The following is an 18,375-nucleotide window of genomic DNA, read 5'->3' as shown; positions in this document are numbered from 1 at the left end:
TAATATAATATTCTTATACGCTATAAGTGACCAGACGTCCGAAATCAAAACTGGGAATATAATCCCAGAGAAGGGGGAAAAAACGGTAAACTATTTTTAAATTGAAGAAACAATATGATTAGGTTACATGCGTGTATCCTACATAAACAATGTATGAATACATTAGATATCTATATATCTTAGGGACCTATAGACTGTATCTCTGTTGCTGCAGCAGCAGAGAGTTTATTCTGTCTTGACACTTTGTATTGATATTTTGTATTACATTCTTCCCTTAAATGATCATGTTTACAGTGATTGTTATGTATGTATTTTTTATGTATGTCGCTTTGGATAAAAGCGTCTGCCAAATACTTAAACATATATAAACACCTGAAAGTCATTATACCAGCTAAAACCACCAATTTGTTTCACTACATTCAGAATAAAACCAAATGCTGTTTTACCCAACAATGTTAGTATTTGAATATTGTTACTTGAAGACTTATTCCTGGTTACAATTATACTGTTAAGAAAGTATTGTCTTATATTTTGCCTAAAATGAGAATGCATCATAATCAGTGGCGGCTGGTGAATTTTGTTTTAGGTGGGGCTGAAAGTTTGTAAACCAAACCCCTGTAGGGGCGTCATCCTCTCCCAGAAGATTTATTTGTTATTTTCACATACAAATATTGAAGATCTTTGCTCCTTCTCAACTCTGTGGTAATATTATTTTCATAAAATACAACCAATAGTATGTTAATGTTTGTTTTTGCAAATGTGTTTATTCTGTAAAGGAATGAGTTAAATGTTTAAAATTGTTTAAACTATTAAAATGACTGGTTAATAGTGCTATTATGAAGTGCAATGTCAGCACTATTTTTTTTCCTGCAATTTCAAATGCACTTGTTTTAATAAATAAATACAGCGTTTTAAAAGCATACACAATTTGTGTAAAAATATTAGTCTGTGGTTAAAAGGACTTGAAAGGACTCGAAACTCCAAATGCAGGACTTGGGACTCGACTTGAGACTTTCCAGTCTTGACTTTGGACTTGACTCGGGACTTGCCTGTCTTGACTCGGGACTTGACTCGAGACTTGAGGGCAAAGACTTGAGACTTACTTGTGACTTGCAAAGCAATGACTTGGTCCCACCTCTGGTATATATATATATATATATATATATATATATATATATATATATATATATATATATATATATATATATATATATATATATATATATATATATATATATATATATATATATATATATATATGTGTGTGTGTGTGGGTGTGTGGGTGTGTGTATGTGTGTATTTAATGTATACAATATTCATTATTGTTTTGCCATCCATTCGTACCGTTCACATTCCAATAGTTTTGTTTATATCTTTTATTAAACAGCCTTGGAGTGGTATTACATGTAGTAGGTAATTATTTGGTTAAATAAATAATTAGTGAATTTTAGCGAGCACTGCTTAATTTTGCTCGCTGACTGGTAGCCACTAGCGCCTCCTAGTGGCAGCGGTACGATGATTACAGTAGCGGGACAGCAGGTTGAACAGTGGATATAGATGCATGAACAATAGCTGCGCATACTTCTGTAGATTCTTGTTCTACTTGCACTACTTTATTTATGGTAAATTAAACAAAAAACAAACGAAGCATTACTTAAACACCATGGCGATTGCACACGTAGCAACAGAATATGTTTTTTCGGATTTTTTGCTGAAAGACCCCACGGAGGCTAAGTACAAAGGGATGCGCCTGGAGCTGGCTGTGGACAAAATAGTCACCTTCCTGGCCGTGGGACTACCTTTGTTTCTCATCTCGCTCGCTTTTGCTCAGGAGGTGTCCGTAGGTGAGTTGCTGTGAATTTGAACGCATCCTCTGAATATATACGACCTGTAGGAATTATTAATATTATAATTATTTTGATCCATGTTCCTCTCAAATATACAGTACATAAATACTGTTGGTATAAAAATATGTGCATTCCTTTATATAGGTGTGAATAAATGTTGTAGTGTAAAGGCCCCACCCTTTAATCACGCCCAGACAGTTACAGGACGCCTCTACTGCAGCTGTTGCTGAAGAATACGAAGGAAGAAAAAGCTTGTTGTGTGCATTTCTCCATGTGCAAAGTATTCATCCCCAACCTTTACCTAACTCAGGGGTCGGCAACCCAAAATGTTGAACGAGCCATATTGGACCAAAAATAAAAAATAAAATCTGTCTGGAGCCGCAGAAATTTAAAAGCCTTCTTTAAGTGATATAATGAAGTCAACAGATTATATAAGTGTCTATATCAGCTATATTAGCCTACTATCAAAATTACTATGTGTCGCAGGCTGACACAGATCTTCATTGACAGAAATGTTGAAATGTAATATTTATTCTACGCATTTTTACAACATTGGAAAACATTAGTAAAACACAGGCTTCTCAGGGGTTGAGATAAATCCTGGGCCAAAGGTATAGATGTACAAACCCCGTTTCCATATGAGTTGGGAAATTGTGTTGGATGTTGTTGCGTTTGACCAGATGTTCCTCCAAGTGGGATGTAAAACGCTGGTCAGTCCCAAGTTACTTAGATGACACAAACTGATCTCGGATATACACCAATCACAGAATAGGTATTTTCTAGTTTTATTGTCAAATATTTGAGAATAGAGACCAGCCTCGAACAACACATCCAAATGCGTAGCCCAAGTTGATCTGGCATTCCACAGGCCAAAAGCAACTCTTTTCACACAAAGAAAGCCCGCCTTTCCCCTCCCCCCAACACTGATAAGAAGAGAGACTTGGGGGTTGTGTTCACATTCCTGATGGTTTACGACCCTATCTAACCAGGCAATCTGAAGACAAAGAGAAACTAGTATACAGAGTAAAATTAAGGAAAGAAATGAGCTGATTCAAACATGATTATGAATAAAGAAATAGCTCTTAAACATATGCATTATCCACAATCCCCCTTCAGATCTTATCCAAAAGATCTCTCCTACGAGAGCAACACCTCTAAAGCACGCCCTACATTAAAGTAGGTGCTGTTTTGGTTTTCGAGCAAGCTATCGATAAACAATCAAACCATAGTTACATGGGAGAGAGAAGGAGGGAGTCAACGTCAATGTCGTCATTGTCAGGGAAGGAAACTAACGGTCCCTGAAAGTCACCACTATGCTTGACCCCCTTCAGTGACATAGCAAGCCCAGAACCAGGGTGGGGTTGACCTTTGACAGCTCTAACAATGATGCGGGTGCATAGAGACCTAGCACAAGGGGCAATAAAGCATCCGCATGAGGTTATGACGGCCAAGAAAACTCCAATGGAGACCAGGGCCGACTTAATTAGGTCAGACCACCTGCCAAAGGTGTTATGAAGCCAATCTTTAAAGGGGTCAGAGACACCGGAAACTTCAGTAAGTTCTTAGGCTCTGAGGCCTTCTAAGGCGCTCTGGACCGAGCCATCGGGGGCAGCATTGTTAGGAATGAAGGTACAGCATTGGTCACCAAACATTGCACACACACCTTCTTCCTTGGCTAGGATGCGGTCAAGGGCTATGCGGTTCTGGATGGCCATGAGGGAGGTCGGGGCAAGTTGTTCAGCAAGTCCCTCAACGGCGTCACGAGTCAGGTTGGTCAGTCTCAACAGATTATAAAAAACATAGTTAATGCGTTCTACATTTTTAGTAGCAGTCACAGGGAAAATAGCACCAATGATAGGAAGGTTCTCGAAACCTGCACAGGATTCACACCACAATTTGTGTTGTGAGGGGACCCCTCTTGGTTGTCCAATTGCATCAAAGTAAACACCATCAGGGTTTCTCATCAGATCAAAGGAGCCCTTTACACTCCTCCGAGATAAAACATGGCGGCGTCGGCGAGAAGTTAGAGAGGCCGCTGAGACAGGAGTTACAAGGGGAGTTAATTTGGTACCCACTAGGGTGAGTGGGGTCACCAGTCTAACCATAGCACAAAGCCCTACGGATAACTTTGGGATTCTAATGTACAATCTGTGCTCCCCACAATACCAGAATAAGTCAGCTCGTGCCCAAGGGCCTATCCTAGAGCCATCTATCAGTGTGGTGCACCAGGAAGGGTTAATGTCACCCAATTTGTTGGGGGACGAAGAGGGTCCTTTGAATTGAAAACACGTGTAATTCAGCTTTTGGGCCACAAATGGAAGAAGTCGGGTGGAATTGTCAACAGGAGGGTACACACTAGCCAACAAATCGCACCCTGGTGGCGTGGGTTCAGAGAACAAGGAAATAAGACAGTTTGAGCCATTTATGTCAGTCAACTTAAAAGGAGCGGGGTAAGTGTGGGGAAAAGGACGTCCAGCGGAACAAGCAACACAGTCACCCAGGTTTTGGCATCCACCTGAGCCACAGGTTTACCTGTACCCGCTCCTAAGGTCAAAGTTACCAGGCCTTCGGTGGTGATGTCATTAGCACGCACAGATGTGAGAGCCTTTGAAACACCACCAAGGTGGGGTGGTACTTTAGGTGCTACAGAGGGTGTAGAGGTAGTTAACGCCCTCTCAAGGACATTAATTTTAATAATTAGAGTCTGTATCAGTCAGGTCAACCCCCAAAACAACATAAAAGGGACGATGGGCACCACTTACCATAGTATGTTGTCTGCATCCGACACCAATGGTTCAGGTTGCGTCGTAACAAATATAGAGGTTATTACCACGGTAATAGCTATTGTGTCCCCCGTAATTAATCACACTGCATAGGTCAAAAAATAAGTCTTGCTATCCCCTTTGACCCAGTCTATTTAAAGTCCGCTGTTTGTTCTTAGACACTTGTCAGTCACTGTCGTCAGGAAGGAAGAACTGAGACACAAAAACAGTAGAACACGCCCAAGCACCAGTCCGTCAGGGAACACTACCGGGTGTGACATCCTGCTTTTCGTCTATCAAAATCAGAGTAATTCAGGTAACGAAACGGGGATAAACATCAAACTTCTCACTTAATACAACGACACAGATAGTTATGCTGAAAACAAGCAAGAGAAATTGGATAACTTCGAGTATAAAGGCTGGTCTCAAATAAGGATATACAATATAGAAGTTAAAAAGAGTAATATAGGTAGAAAATCTCTCTCTCAGCGTCGTCTTCTGGGCTGTAGGATTATGTGTGTAATTAAAGCCTCGCTCTTCTATGACACTAAAAATTAGTCGTTTTCTGCTCCCGTTCTTCTTCAGCTGCCTCAGGCTCAAAAGGCGCTGCTGGGGGTCGAGTGGGGCAGATGTAGTGGCGATGTCAGCAATGACATCCGCTGGTGATCTGTCAGGTTCTTCAGCAGGAGTGCAGAGGGAGAGGTGGTACCAGGTGTCCCCTTTTCCAGCTAGTCGAAGGGCGTGAGACGTCCGTTCCACGACCTTGAAGGGACCACCTGGGCTCCGTCCACTTGCGTTTGATGACCTTGATCTTGACCCTCTCAGCGGCCGGAAGGGAATCTGGAGTGGCGGGCTGTCATCCTCGTATCTGTACAGAAGAACTGGCACACAAATTCTGCATTTTTTGTGTAAAATACCATTTTGGTTTTACGCTGAGTCCTCCTTCCATGGCGGCTGCTGGTCCTGGGCTGACCTGTATGCAGCTCATAGGGTGAAAAAACTCAAAGGGCGGTAAAACAGTTTTATTCACGGACCTTCGAATGATCATTAACGCTAATTGCAACATGTCAATCCAATTAAATTTGGTCTGTGCACAGATTTTAGCCAATTAGTTTTTAATGTTCTGGTCCATCCTTTCAACCTTACCTTGGGACTCAGGATGGTACCCCAAACCTGTGTTCTAGTCCGAAAGCCTTTTCGACCAAGGCTAAGTGAGTATTTTTTTTTTTAATGGTTGCCGTTGTCTGACCTAATCTTTTTGGGGAAACCATGTCGGGGTACTAGGTCATTCACAAGTCATTTAATTACTGATATTGCATCCTCTTTTGAGGTTGTTGTTGCTTCCGGCCAACCACTGTGATTGTCAACACAAGTCAGTACGTACCTTTTCCCTTGTACCGTATTGATCATATCAGTGAAATCAAAGACTATACATGGTTCACCCTCACCTCCTCCATATTCTAAATTTGATCTACTAAACTACTATCGATGTGTAAAATCGTTATTTTCAAATTAAAATTAGTTATAACTTCTTACCCACGGTAAAAACGTTAAAACTATGGAATGTGTCAGAGTCGGATGATTGTCGATTTTGTTCCAAGGAGTCTGTATCCACCCTCACTCACCCCCTTCTGTTTCTGAAAAAGGACTGTGTTAGTCATACTATCACTTTCAGAAACATCTAAGAAAAAGGTCAGCTAATAGTCAAGTAGCGGAGGACAAGTCATGTTTGAGGTCAATGATAGTCTCTTTAGCCTCTGTGGTCCACTGGGGGGTGGTGTTAGGGTAGGGGACCCCTTAGCAATATCACAAATAACTCAAACTCCACTAAATATGCTTATATTTTATATTGTCACAAATACTAGAAAAATACTACCCGTATGGCGGATGCTTTATCAATAGTATTTTGAAATTTTACCACACCTGGTGGCCCCAATAATTGATTAAGTCAAGCTCATGTTGTAGAAAGTCGAATGATGCGGACACGTTTGTTACTGAATACTTTCTATCAGACTTCTGCCATGGCAACTTTGTGTATGTAATGAGCAACTATAATTATTTGATATGCTTAAATGTGTAATGTGTCGTTTTAGCTCAGCTGTTGTGTAGCTGCTAGCTCCTCGTAGCCTACAGGTGTCTAAAGTGCAGCCCATAGTTATGTGTTTAACACAACTATGTGCTAAACCTAAACAATTGAAAATGTGGTATTTGGGTGTCGGTGTAATGTTTGGCAGCTACGCCGTGTCTTATCATTGCACCTAAGTTCTTTGGTTTTGTAGGCGAGACAGAGAGCAAGTGAACAATGTGGGACACAATTGTGTCCATCTTATACCATGCTAGTTGTTTCAAAGATAGGTCAACATGAGCAACCACACCTTGAGTTCCAACATATATAAATATACAAAGGAGTCAAAGGTCTCCTGGTTCGAGTGTCTAACTGGTGATCATAACATATGGCGAGTCGGGTGGCAGAACACACGGAAGCATCTCAGTCAGTCAGGGTTTTCACTGTTAGAGCAGTTGGATGTCAGCCATTCCTGTTGTTTCAGGCTGTGGTATGAGCTCATGGAGGAGCCTTGGTAGTGGTGTCGCAGCTGGGTGGTTGAGCCGTCAGGTAACACCAGGAAGGTTCCTTCTGTGCGATATTGAATGTCAGGGTACAGTCTGTAAAGGAGGTCATTACCAATCTGGCAGGGTGTGTGCAGGTCAATCACGAAGGGGTGCTTTAGTGTGTGTCCCGCAATCTGAACCGGAAGTGGTTTGGTGACAGGTAACCTTCTTGTGACCCCAGCGAAGCCTTTGACCTTTAAAGAGGAAGCACACAGTTTCTTTGGTACCTCTGCATTCAGAATCGAATGGGTGGCGCCAGTGTCAATCACGAACTGATAACATTGTCCGTTGACACTCATGTCCAGCAGGGGGCCAGTCTGTATCTCCTGCTGGGGCTCCTGCGGTGGGCGTCCTTTGCCACGCCGGTATAATGTTCGTTTGTTGGCACTACGGAACCTTTCCTGTTCGGAAATGTTCGGACAGTCACGACTCCAGTGACCAGGCTGGTCACAGCCGAAACAGTTTCCACCCCGGACTGGCTTTGAAGCACCGTGTTGTCCACCACCCGAGTCCAACCGTCTGGTCGCACGTCTGTTGAGGATTCTTTCCTCCACCTGTTGGAACTCAAAAGCAAGGTCACCCACTGCTGAATATATCCTAGCTGATCTTTGACCTTTTGGTTCTTTTAACCTTTTATTTTCAGCGATCTGTAAATTAAGGAGTTGCTTCCTTGCTGCTCTGTCACTAGCCTTATCATCCTCATCTTGAGGAAAGAGACTGCGCATAGCAGTAGCTATGTTTGTAACGTATGGTGTTATCGGTGAGGTCGAAGATTCAGCCATTAATCCTACTTGTTGTTCTGTATTTTTGCCATCTTGTGTGGAAACACAACGATACAAAATGCTTCTAAAGTCTTCTACTGAGAGAGTGTACCCTGCTGTTAGTTTGTCTAACATGTTAAGCCAAAGACTCCCACCTTCAGACACCGGTGGAAGTTTGTCAACAATGGCTTGCATGTCTGCCACAGCAAAAGGCTTATATTGGAATCTGCCGATATTATCAGGAAAAAGTGGATATGCGTGTCCCTCCAGCTTTTTTGAGCGTATGTTGTATGCATGTGGTTCATGTGGGTGTTGGTCAATGTAGTCTTCCATTGAGCCATTAACAGTTACAGGAGACCACAAAGTCTTGCTCTGTTGTGTGTTGTTCAAGAATGTCTGATGTGCACGTGAGAGGCTGTCATCTACTGGGGGAGGGCATTTGTTTATGGCAACAAAATGGTCTGGCGTGTAAAGTGAGGAGTTTTGCGTTGACTCATGCATTATCTGCTGTCTAGTAAGATTAGTCATATTCGGGAGGTTTTCCGCTGGGTGGCTGTTATTTTGGGGCTTAGGCACCAGAGGTGATTTACACTCAGGAGACAGCATTAGTTTTGGAGGAGGGTTCAATCTTAGAGAGGCTGTGTGAGCACCGCCCTCATTTGTCACAGGAGTAGGGGGTGGACCAGAGAGCTTTGTTTCTGTTTCGACCACCAGGGCTCCTCCTGTGACTGTCAAAAGTGGGTATAAAGACGCCTCCGGCTTTACGTCATAGGGCGGTGGCTTAGTCAAAGTCTGGGCGGGTCGTTTGAATTGTCTTACGCATGCGCGGCAGGCAAAAGACCAATCAGTCAATTCTGTCATTAATCATCGGTTCTTTCGTTGCATTTCGTTTTTCCACGTAATCCCCGTTTACTTTTATCATACGCCAAACTCTTAAATTCTCGAGCACCAACCCTGCTCTTTTTTTTTTCTTGACCATTTTCACCAGCGCACACACACACACACACACACACACACACAAGCACTCTCTCTGCGTTTCACTTTACCATAAAACTTCCAGTTACTTTTTTATTTTATTTTTTATTTTACCAGACGTTTGAGTTCACAACTTTTCGAGTATTGTAAACTCCCTCTTAACCCTTTCAAGGAACGTTCTCTTTTTTTTCTTTTTAAACTCTACTTGCTAATTTTATTGTCGACAACCGTCCATTCAATTGATCATTACACAGTAATGATTCATCACATTCCTCCCCGACCGCCATCACATTCCTGTCTGTCACACTCAGTGGCCATTGTGTCTATTTTTTCAGAAGGGCCTCGAACCCCTGAAGGCCTTTAACCCACAAACCATACGGCGGCCTTTAACCCCGTAATTTTTCGTACAATACGCAGCTAGAGCCTCTAACTCTAACCCGTGCAATTTATCGTGCAATATGCAGGCCTCTAACCTCCATATCATACGAGGGCCTTTAACCCGTTACTCTTTTAGGCGGCGACCAACTACCCAGGGTGAGCCACACCCAACTATTAGTTCACTCGTCAATGAAACTGCCCGTCACGGTAATCGAGACACAATGGCGTGAGTTGACCACCTATTTACAATTTTAATGCAATGGCAGGCTCGGCAAAAATGCAATCAATCTATCAAAATCACCATTCTGTGTCTGCGGTACAAAGCAGTGTTTAACTTACAGACTTCTGGGCAGACTCCTAATGCAGATTTTATCTAAAAAGAAAGGTTCTGCTTACCTTGAATTATGTTTTGGCCATGTGAGTCTGTCCAGAAGATTGCAAGAGAAGGTCCAATTGTCAGCGTGTCATCTCGGACGAAGCCCCCAAATTGTTGCGTTTGACCAGATGTTCCTCCAAGTGGGATGTAAAACGCTGGTCAGTCCCAAGTTACTTAGATGACACAAACTGATCTCGGATATACACCAATCACAGAATAGGTATTTTCTAGTTTTATTGTCAAATATTTGAGAATAGAGACCAGCCTCGAACAACACATCCAAATGCGTAGCCCAAGTTGATCTGGCATTCCACAGGCCAAAAGCAACTCTTTTCACACAAAGAAAGCCCGCCTTTCCCCTCCCCCCAACACTGATAAGAAGAGAGACTTGGGGGTTGTGTTCACATTCCTGATGGTTTACGACCCTATCTAACCAGGCAATCTGAAGACAAAGAGAAACTAGTATACAGAGTAAAATTAAGGAAAGAAATGAGCTGATTCAAACATGATTATGAATAAAGAAATAGCTCTTAAACATATGCATTATCCACAATGTAAATATAAACGGAATATATTGATTTGCAAATCATTTTCAACCCATATTCAATTGAATGCACTACAAAGACAAGATATTTGATGTTCAAACTCATAAACGTTTTTTTATTTTGTAAATAATAATTAAGTTAGAATTTCATGGCTGCAACACGTGCCAAAGTAGTTGGGAAAGGGCATGTTCGCCACTGTGTTACATGGCCTTTCCTTTTAACAACACTCAGTAAACGTTTGGGAACTGAGGAGACACATTTTTTTAAGCTTCTCAGGTGGAATTCTTTCCCATTCTTGCTTGATGTACAGCTTAAGTTGTTCAACAGTCCGGTGGTCTCCGTTGTGGTATTTTAGGCTTCATAATGCACCACACATTTTCAATGGGAGACAGGTCTGGACTACAGGCAGGCCAGTCTAGTACCCGCACCCTTTTACTATGAAGCCATGTTGATGTAACACGTGGCTTGGCATTGTCTTGCTGAAATAAGCAGGGGCGTCCACAGTAACGTTGCTTGGATGGCAACATATGTTGCTCCAAAGCCTGTATGTACCTTTCAGCATTAATGGCGCCTTCACAGATGTGTAAGTTACCCATGTCTTGGGCGCTAATACACCCCCATACCATCACAGATGCTGGCTTTTCAACTTTGCGCCTATAACAATCCGGATGGTTCTATTCCTCTTTGGTCCGGAGGACACAACGTCCACAGTTTCCAAAAACAATTTGAAATGTGGACTCGTCAGACCACAGAACACTTTTCCACTTTGTATCAGTCCATCTTCGATGAGCTCAGGCCCAGCGAAGCCGGTGGCGTTTCTGGGTGTTGTTGATAAATGGTTTTCACCTTGCATAGGAGAGTTTTAACTTGCACTTACAGATGTAGCGACCAACTGTAGTTACTGACAGTGGGTTTCTGAAGTGTTCCTGAGCCCATGTGGTGATATCCTTTACACACTGATGTCACTTGTTGATGCAGTACAGCCTGAGGGATCGAATCAGAATCAGAATCAGAATCAGAAATACTTTATTAGGGGAAATTAAAAGGTCACAGGCTTAGCTGCTTACGTGCAGTGATTTCTCCAGATTCTCGGAACCCTTTGATGATATTACGGACCGTAGATGGTGAAATCCCTAAATTCTTTGCAATAGCTGGTTGAGAAAGGTTTTTCTTAAACTGTTCAACAATTTGCTCACGCATTTGTTGACAAAGTGGTAACCCTCGCCCCAACCTTGTTTGTGAATGACTGAGTATGTCATGGAATCTACTTTTATACCCAATCATGGCACCCACCTGTTCCCAATTTGCCTGTTCACCTGTGGGATGTTCCAAATAAGTGTTTGATGAGCATTCCTCAACTTTATCAGTATTTATTGCCACCTTTCCCAACTGCGCCACGCCAATGTGTGTGTCCAAGTTAAAGGAAATGGCGGGTTGCCTTCTTCGAATGGATTTATTACAATCTATGCAAGCTGGGTAACGTTTCCTGTGGTCTGGAACAACATGGCACACAGACAATGCAGCCAATATTACATACAGATAATGTGTCATGAGAAATGCAGATATAAATGAAATACACAGAGGACATAGGAAATTAAATGAGCTGAAATATACCTACAAGTGAGGCATAATGATGCAATTGTTACGTGTACAGGGGAAGAAGACGGCACAGACAGCAAGGACGTCGTTTAACTCTATATTTATGATCCAAACAAGGGAAATGAGGCGTGTAATTAATCCAAACTATGTATGGTGTGCGACTATGTTGGCTGCATCTCAAATTGCATAAATCCAATAAAACATTTAAAACAAAGTCAAACTGACAAAAAGGAGATGACTTAAAGGGGTGCCTTGAGGAATGCCTGTCACGTATATCACAAGTTTAGACCCATTTTTGCTGGTAAGGTTTTAATGTCAATGCAAGGATATGCCAATGTTTTTTTTACAGTGGTCCAGTTCCTCAATACAAAAGCAGCACTTAAGGAATTTGCTGTAAAAATGTTTGTCTCCCAAATTTTTTACTGAACTCAATGGCCAGTTGAATAGCATTGTATGTCACAAACCTGCTTTGTGGTTAGAGTGTCCGCTCTGAGACTGGAACGTCGTGAGTTCAAACCCTGGCCGAGTCATACCAAAGACTATAAAAATGGGACCCATTGCCTCCCTGCTTGGCACACAGCATCAAGGGTTGGAATTGGGGGTTAAATCACCAAAATGATTCCCGAGCGCGGCCACAGCTGCTGCTCACTGCTCCCCTCACCTCCTAGGGGGTGGAACAAGGGGATGGGTCAAATGCAGAGAGTAATTTCACCACACCTAGTGTGTGTGTGACAATCGTTTTGACTTTAACTTAACTTTAATGCTAACTGGTATATTCACATTACAATGTACATCTGTTAACACATTTTGAGGTTTGAACCCTTGAGGGTTAAGTTGCCAGACTTTTGACCGGTGCACCCAGAACAGCCCACATCACCCCCGTTTTATCCAGTCTTCATTGGCTTCCAGTTAAATTCCGTGTTGAGTTTAAGATTTTAGTCCTGACATTCCATGCGTTGCATGGTGGGGCCCCTCAGTACATCACTGACTTGCTATGCTCCTACTCTTCGGGGCGAGGCCTCCGCTTCAGGCCAGGGTCTTCTAACGATCCCAAAAACTAGTTTTAAAACGCGTGGAGACCCTGGCATTCGGCTATAGCTCCCAGACTCTGGACCAATTTGCACCAGTCCCTCCATGATCTTGACTGTGTTGAAACATTTGAAAACTTCTCGTTAGTAAATATTTTAGTTAATGCACCTTTTAACTATCATTTTTACTCACCTTTGTATCCTTTTTATGACGTTGCCCCTGTTTTAATTGAATTGTTTTACTTCACCTATGTTTGTACAGCGCTTTGTCATTTTATCTGTGTAAAGTGCTTTATAAATACAATTTACTTAAGTTACAGTAGAGATTTTAGCCTGAGGTCCCAAAAAGGCTCATTTTTGTAAAAAAAAAAAAAAAGTTTAGATGAGATGAAAACCTGAGTCACATTTGTGTTGCCATATCAAGATATGTTTAGGGGAAAAGTACATTAAAAGGGTAGTAGCCATGGCTCCTGCAGAGAAATATAAAAAATGAAAGATTTTGAATTTGGACATCTTCCGCGTTACAATGTTTGTAGAGCGCAGTTTTGGAGTGTGTTGCTTCATTTTTGTATAGGTTCCGGTTGGTTAATTTAGGATTTCTGACCAAATTCTCAGATTTTTGTATCATGTGACATTATCCATGTATCCACAGAAGGGAAATGTCTTCATTGTGGACTACAAAATCATGGAGGCTCTGCCAACAACAATTATGGCTGGTAAACCTGTTCCTTTGACAGCTGCCCTGTGCCTGCTTTACTTGACTCCTGCCAAGAAACTAATGCCCATTGCAATTCAGGTGTGCCTTGTTTTCATGAATCGCTCGCAAAAATATCGCAAATACCAGCTTGTAAGAACCTTCTTCCTCGCAGCTCGGCCAGATACCCTCCAAGGACAAACCTATTTTCCTTCCCAGTGATTCTGAGGTGGACTGGCTGCTGGCCAAGCTGTACGTGAGGCATGTCGACACCCTCCATGGCGAGTTTGTCAGCCATTTGCACAACACTCATTTAACAGCGGAGGTTTTTGCCATGGCGACCCTTCGCAACCTGCCGAAGATTCACCCTCTGTACAAGGTAAAAGACGCAGTGAGTGACTTTGTCTGACGCTAACCTGCCACTGGTGTCCTCCAGCTGCTGATACCCTTTATGTCAACACAATGGCCCGTGCTACTCTTTACGGTCCTGGGAGAAACCTTGATAATGTAAGGAATGCTTTTCTAGCTGATTTCTTTCCCCCTCCACCGTCTCCTTTCTAATTACATTTTGTTGTAAGACTTCGCTTTCCGCAGATGGACAGGTGGTGCTGATGAGAAGGGCCCAGTTGACCTACGATTCACTTTGCCCTCATGAAGAAATTTCTGCCAGAGGCCTGGAGTCTGTTCCTAACTTCTATTACAGAGATGACGCTTTCAGGCTGTGGAATGTCATTAACAGGTATCTAATTGTTTTGAAGGGGACATCTAACTACTATCATCCGATACAACATCTGCATAAACATACATATTTTTACTTTTGTATTTTATGGTGTGGTATGCTTGTGTCTGAGCTTATATTTGAGATCTTCAGGTGATATCATCTGAAACATGTTTCGTGCTGATGTCAGATCAATATCAGATCAGGACACCCCTTTTTTATTTATATAAATCCGATAAGATATAAGCACACGCTATAGTGTGAGGAACTTGCAAGGCTGCAGTGGTAGTGACCCAAAGATGCAGGAACCAGGCGAATGAGGATCAGGTAAGAGGATTTTAATATCAAAACAGAAAGAAGCAGTCGTGCATGTAAGGTTCTTAACATAAATCAATCCTCGAGCCCTGAGGAGCAGGCGAGGTAAGCATAAATAGCCGCCTGATTATTAACAGCAGGTGAGGGGAAACCACTCTCAGGGAGACAAGGCGGAAATTGAACCAAAATAAGAGCACTGATCGGAAATAAACACAAAACAAGGAAACAAAAACAGAAGTGAAGTAACAGATTGTCACACAGTACATTATTTTGTAGTAAACAACGTTGGAAAAGGCTTACCCAGAGAACAATGAAAGGCAATTTATGACAGTCTTAATTGAAGTTCATTAAAATTAAGCATATGACTGAGTAAATTTAATGATTCAAACACGTTTGTTACTAAATACGTTCTAAAATGGCTACAAACTCTATACTTGATACACTAGAGTAACAAAAGAAACATAGCACAGGGCATAAAACAATGAACGGAAAATCACTCCATAGGGAGGAAAAAGGCAATAGCAAAATTCTAAGCTGATCTAATAACGAAAAAACAACAATCTATAATAAACTACACAAAAGGAAAATTGCTCATGCAGAGGAGACGAGAAGCAATAAACAGAAAGTACACTATAAAGAGCTAAGAAAACTACAAACTAGAGCGCTCCAAATGGAGGAAAAAAAGTAAAGCAAAGCACTATGAAATTAGCTAAAAAAAAACTGACCAAAAAACTTTAGCAAATCAAAATCACTCTTCCTCAGAGGGTACAAAGAAATCACGGAATAAGGCGAGGCAATACTTAACAACTTGGGATAAGACTGTGGAAGACGGCTGGCGGTACACGACGAGACGATATACTCTGGCAACAAGACAGGGGAAGACGAGGGCTATATACACATGAGGGAGGGTGACACAGGTGGACACAATCAGGCAATCAGGAAAGACATCAGACAGGAGGAAGAGCAAGTGGCCTGAAACGAGAGGAGGATTAGACTTTCAACATAAAACAGGAAGTTTGCCAGACAACCCCAAGACAGGACTTCCCTCACCGCTGTGTGACAAAAACCTTAATCCTAGCCTGATTTAGCCATTTCTTTATCACTTTTGATGTCTGTTTGGGGTCATTGGCCTGTTAGAAAACCCAACTGCGCCCAAGACCCAACCTCCGGGCTGATGATTGTAGGTTGTCCTGAAGAATTTGGAGGCAGCACCAGTTCCATTGGCAGAGAAACAGGCCCAGAGCATAATACTACCAACACCATGCTTGACAGTAGGAATGGTGTTCCCGGGATTAAAGGCCTCACCTTTTCTCCTCCAAACATATTGCTGGGTATTGTGGCCAAACAGATCAATTTTTGTTTCATCTGACCACAGAACTTTCCTCCAGAAGGTCTTATCTTTGTCCATGTGATCAGCAGCAAACTTTAGCCCCTGGAGCAAGGGCTTCCTTCTTGCATGGTAGTGTGTCAGTCCATGGCGATGCAAAACACGCTTGACTGTGGACACTGACACCTGTGTTCCAGCAGCTTCCAATTCATTGCAGACCTGCTTTTTGGTGGTTCTCGGTTGACTCTTGATCATCCTGACCAATTTTCTTTCAGCAGCAGGGGATAGTTTGCATTTTCATCCTGATCGTGGCAGTGACAAAACTGTGCCATACATTTTATACTTACGAACAAGCGTCTGCACAGTTGCTCTTGGAACCTTAAGCTGCTTTGAAATGGCTCCAAGTGACTCACAATAAATTCACAAAAGAACCAAACTTCATGAATGTTTTTTGTGACCAACAAGTATGTGCTCCAATCACTCTATCACAAAATAATAAGAGTTGTAGAAATTATTGGAAACTCAAGACAGCCATGCCATTATGTCCTTCACAAGTGTATGTAAACTTTTGACCACGACTGTATTTAGATTTTTAGGTTGAATGGACATTACCACTTAGCTAAATTTTTTTGTCTTACAACTACCTCTAACTGCTGCTATTGATTTAAGTAGACCATGAAATAGTATCTATTTTAAAGACCACAGTCTCAAAGCATATTCTAATGCAGTGGTTCTCAACCTGGGTTTGATCGAACCCTAGGGGTTCGGTGAGTCGGGCTCAAGGGATCGGCGGAGGTCAAGACACACCCGACTCATTGTGTAAATAAAAACTTCTCCTTATCGGCGTATTACGGATACGGCAACAGCTGAAGTCACACTGATTTGCAGGTGTGTAATTTGTTGTGAGTTTATGCACTGTGTTGGTTTTGTTCTTTGAACAAGGTGATGTTCATGCACGGTTCATTTTGTGCACCAGTAAAATGGTAACACTTTAGTATGGGGAACATATTCACCATTAACTAGTTGCTTATTAACATGCAAATTAGTAACATATTGGCTCTTAATTAGTCATTATTAAGTACTTATTAATGCTTCATTCGGCATGGCCTTATTATAACCCTAACCCTCTAACCCTAACCCTAACCAAATAACTCTAAATTAAGTCTTTGTTACTTAGAATATGTTCCCCATATTAAAGTGTTACCAACAACATATAACTTTGTCTTGAATTTGAAAAAAAACATTCTATTTTTCACTAAAGGGTTCGGTGAATGCGCATATGATACTGGTGGGGTTCGGTACCTCAAACAAGGTTAAGAACCACTGTTCTAATGGGATATCTTAATACCAGTGGTGTGCCGTCAGGGCCAGCAAGGCCTTCTCTACTGGCCTAACATAACCAGAAATCATGATCATAATTAGAGATAAGTCATTTTTGATTTACTTTCCCTAAATATCTAAAAGTATTCATACTCTCTTCATGTCATATTATGCTCCTTCCAGTGCTGTTGTTTTTAGTTGTAGTTTGTATCCAATCAGAATTTAGATAGCTTACGTTGCCATCAGTGGCGGGCCGTGTGTTTCCCACCTAGGCCTTCAGTGATGTCCTGTGTCCAATGATTACCTCTCAAAATATGTCCCCACATGACCATTGCTGGAGAAATACGATACCGAAATACATTTACGCACTACTGGGCATTGAATCACCACCAACAGTGTACAAAACAGGTTCTTATCAATAAACCCACATCAGTAATTAAAACATATCTTATGTGTTACTGTAAAAATAAAAATAGCAAAAAACATTAAACGTGAAAAAGTAAAGAAATTAAATATCTGAACTCACAATTTGTAGAACTCATTCGAGCTTCCGGAATTGGCCGACATCATCTCACAAGATTGTTGCAAAAAATCGTCACACTTTTTTTATTTATGTGAAACATTTTTTTATACTTTGTAAATCAAATTTAATTTTAATTATAAAACAAAATCATGGAAAAGAAGTCGCAAAATAACAACTTTAACATCATTAACGATGAGGTGGCGACTTGTCCTTTGTGTACCCTGCCTTCTGGGATATGAACAAAAATCAAACACACATTTCATAAAAATTCCTTAATCAACTACGACCGATATTTGAATCCATGAGTAATCTGTGCCTTAAAAATAGGACAAATGATGTGCGACAAAAGGGAAATTTGCCATTGCAGGTGAAACTCAAAACATATGAGTATCGTAAAAAGATTTGATTATTCCAGCAATCAGATTTACAAGGTGAAACTAATACATGACATAGGCGCATAACATGCAACTGAAAATATGTCAAGCCTTCTTTTGATCTAATATTGATGATTAAGGTTTATAGCTTTTTTTAAACCTGAAATTGCAAATCTCAGAAAATTTGAGGTTTTCAGAAACTGTAAACCATTATCATCAAAAT

General features: G+C 41.5%; 1 protein-coding gene across 1 annotated transcript; it reads left to right on the top strand.

Annotated features, from left to right (window-relative positions):
* The first annotated feature begins 13,506 nt into the window (after nt 1–13,506).
* Nucleotides 13,507–14,230, top strand: LOC133639888 (arachidonate 12-lipoxygenase, 12R-type-like). Its single transcript, XM_062033571.1, has 4 exons — nt 13,507–13,677; nt 13,751–13,954; nt 14,012–14,082; nt 14,170–14,230. Exons 1-4 carry the CDS (start codon nt 13,522–13,524, stop codon nt 14,228–14,230), a joined length of 492 nt encoding a protein of 163 aa, XP_061889555.1. The 5' UTR covers nt 13,507–13,521.
* The last annotated feature ends 4,145 nt before the right edge of the window (nt 14,231–18,375 follow it).

The sequence above is a fragment of the Entelurus aequoreus genome, linkage group LG22 (assembly GCF_033978785.1).
Source record: "Entelurus aequoreus isolate RoL-2023_Sb linkage group LG22, RoL_Eaeq_v1.1, whole genome shotgun sequence".
Lineage (NCBI taxonomy): Eukaryota > Metazoa > Chordata > Actinopteri > Syngnathiformes > Syngnathidae > Entelurus > Entelurus aequoreus.
This window is presented reverse-complemented; position numbering and strand designations above follow the sequence as displayed.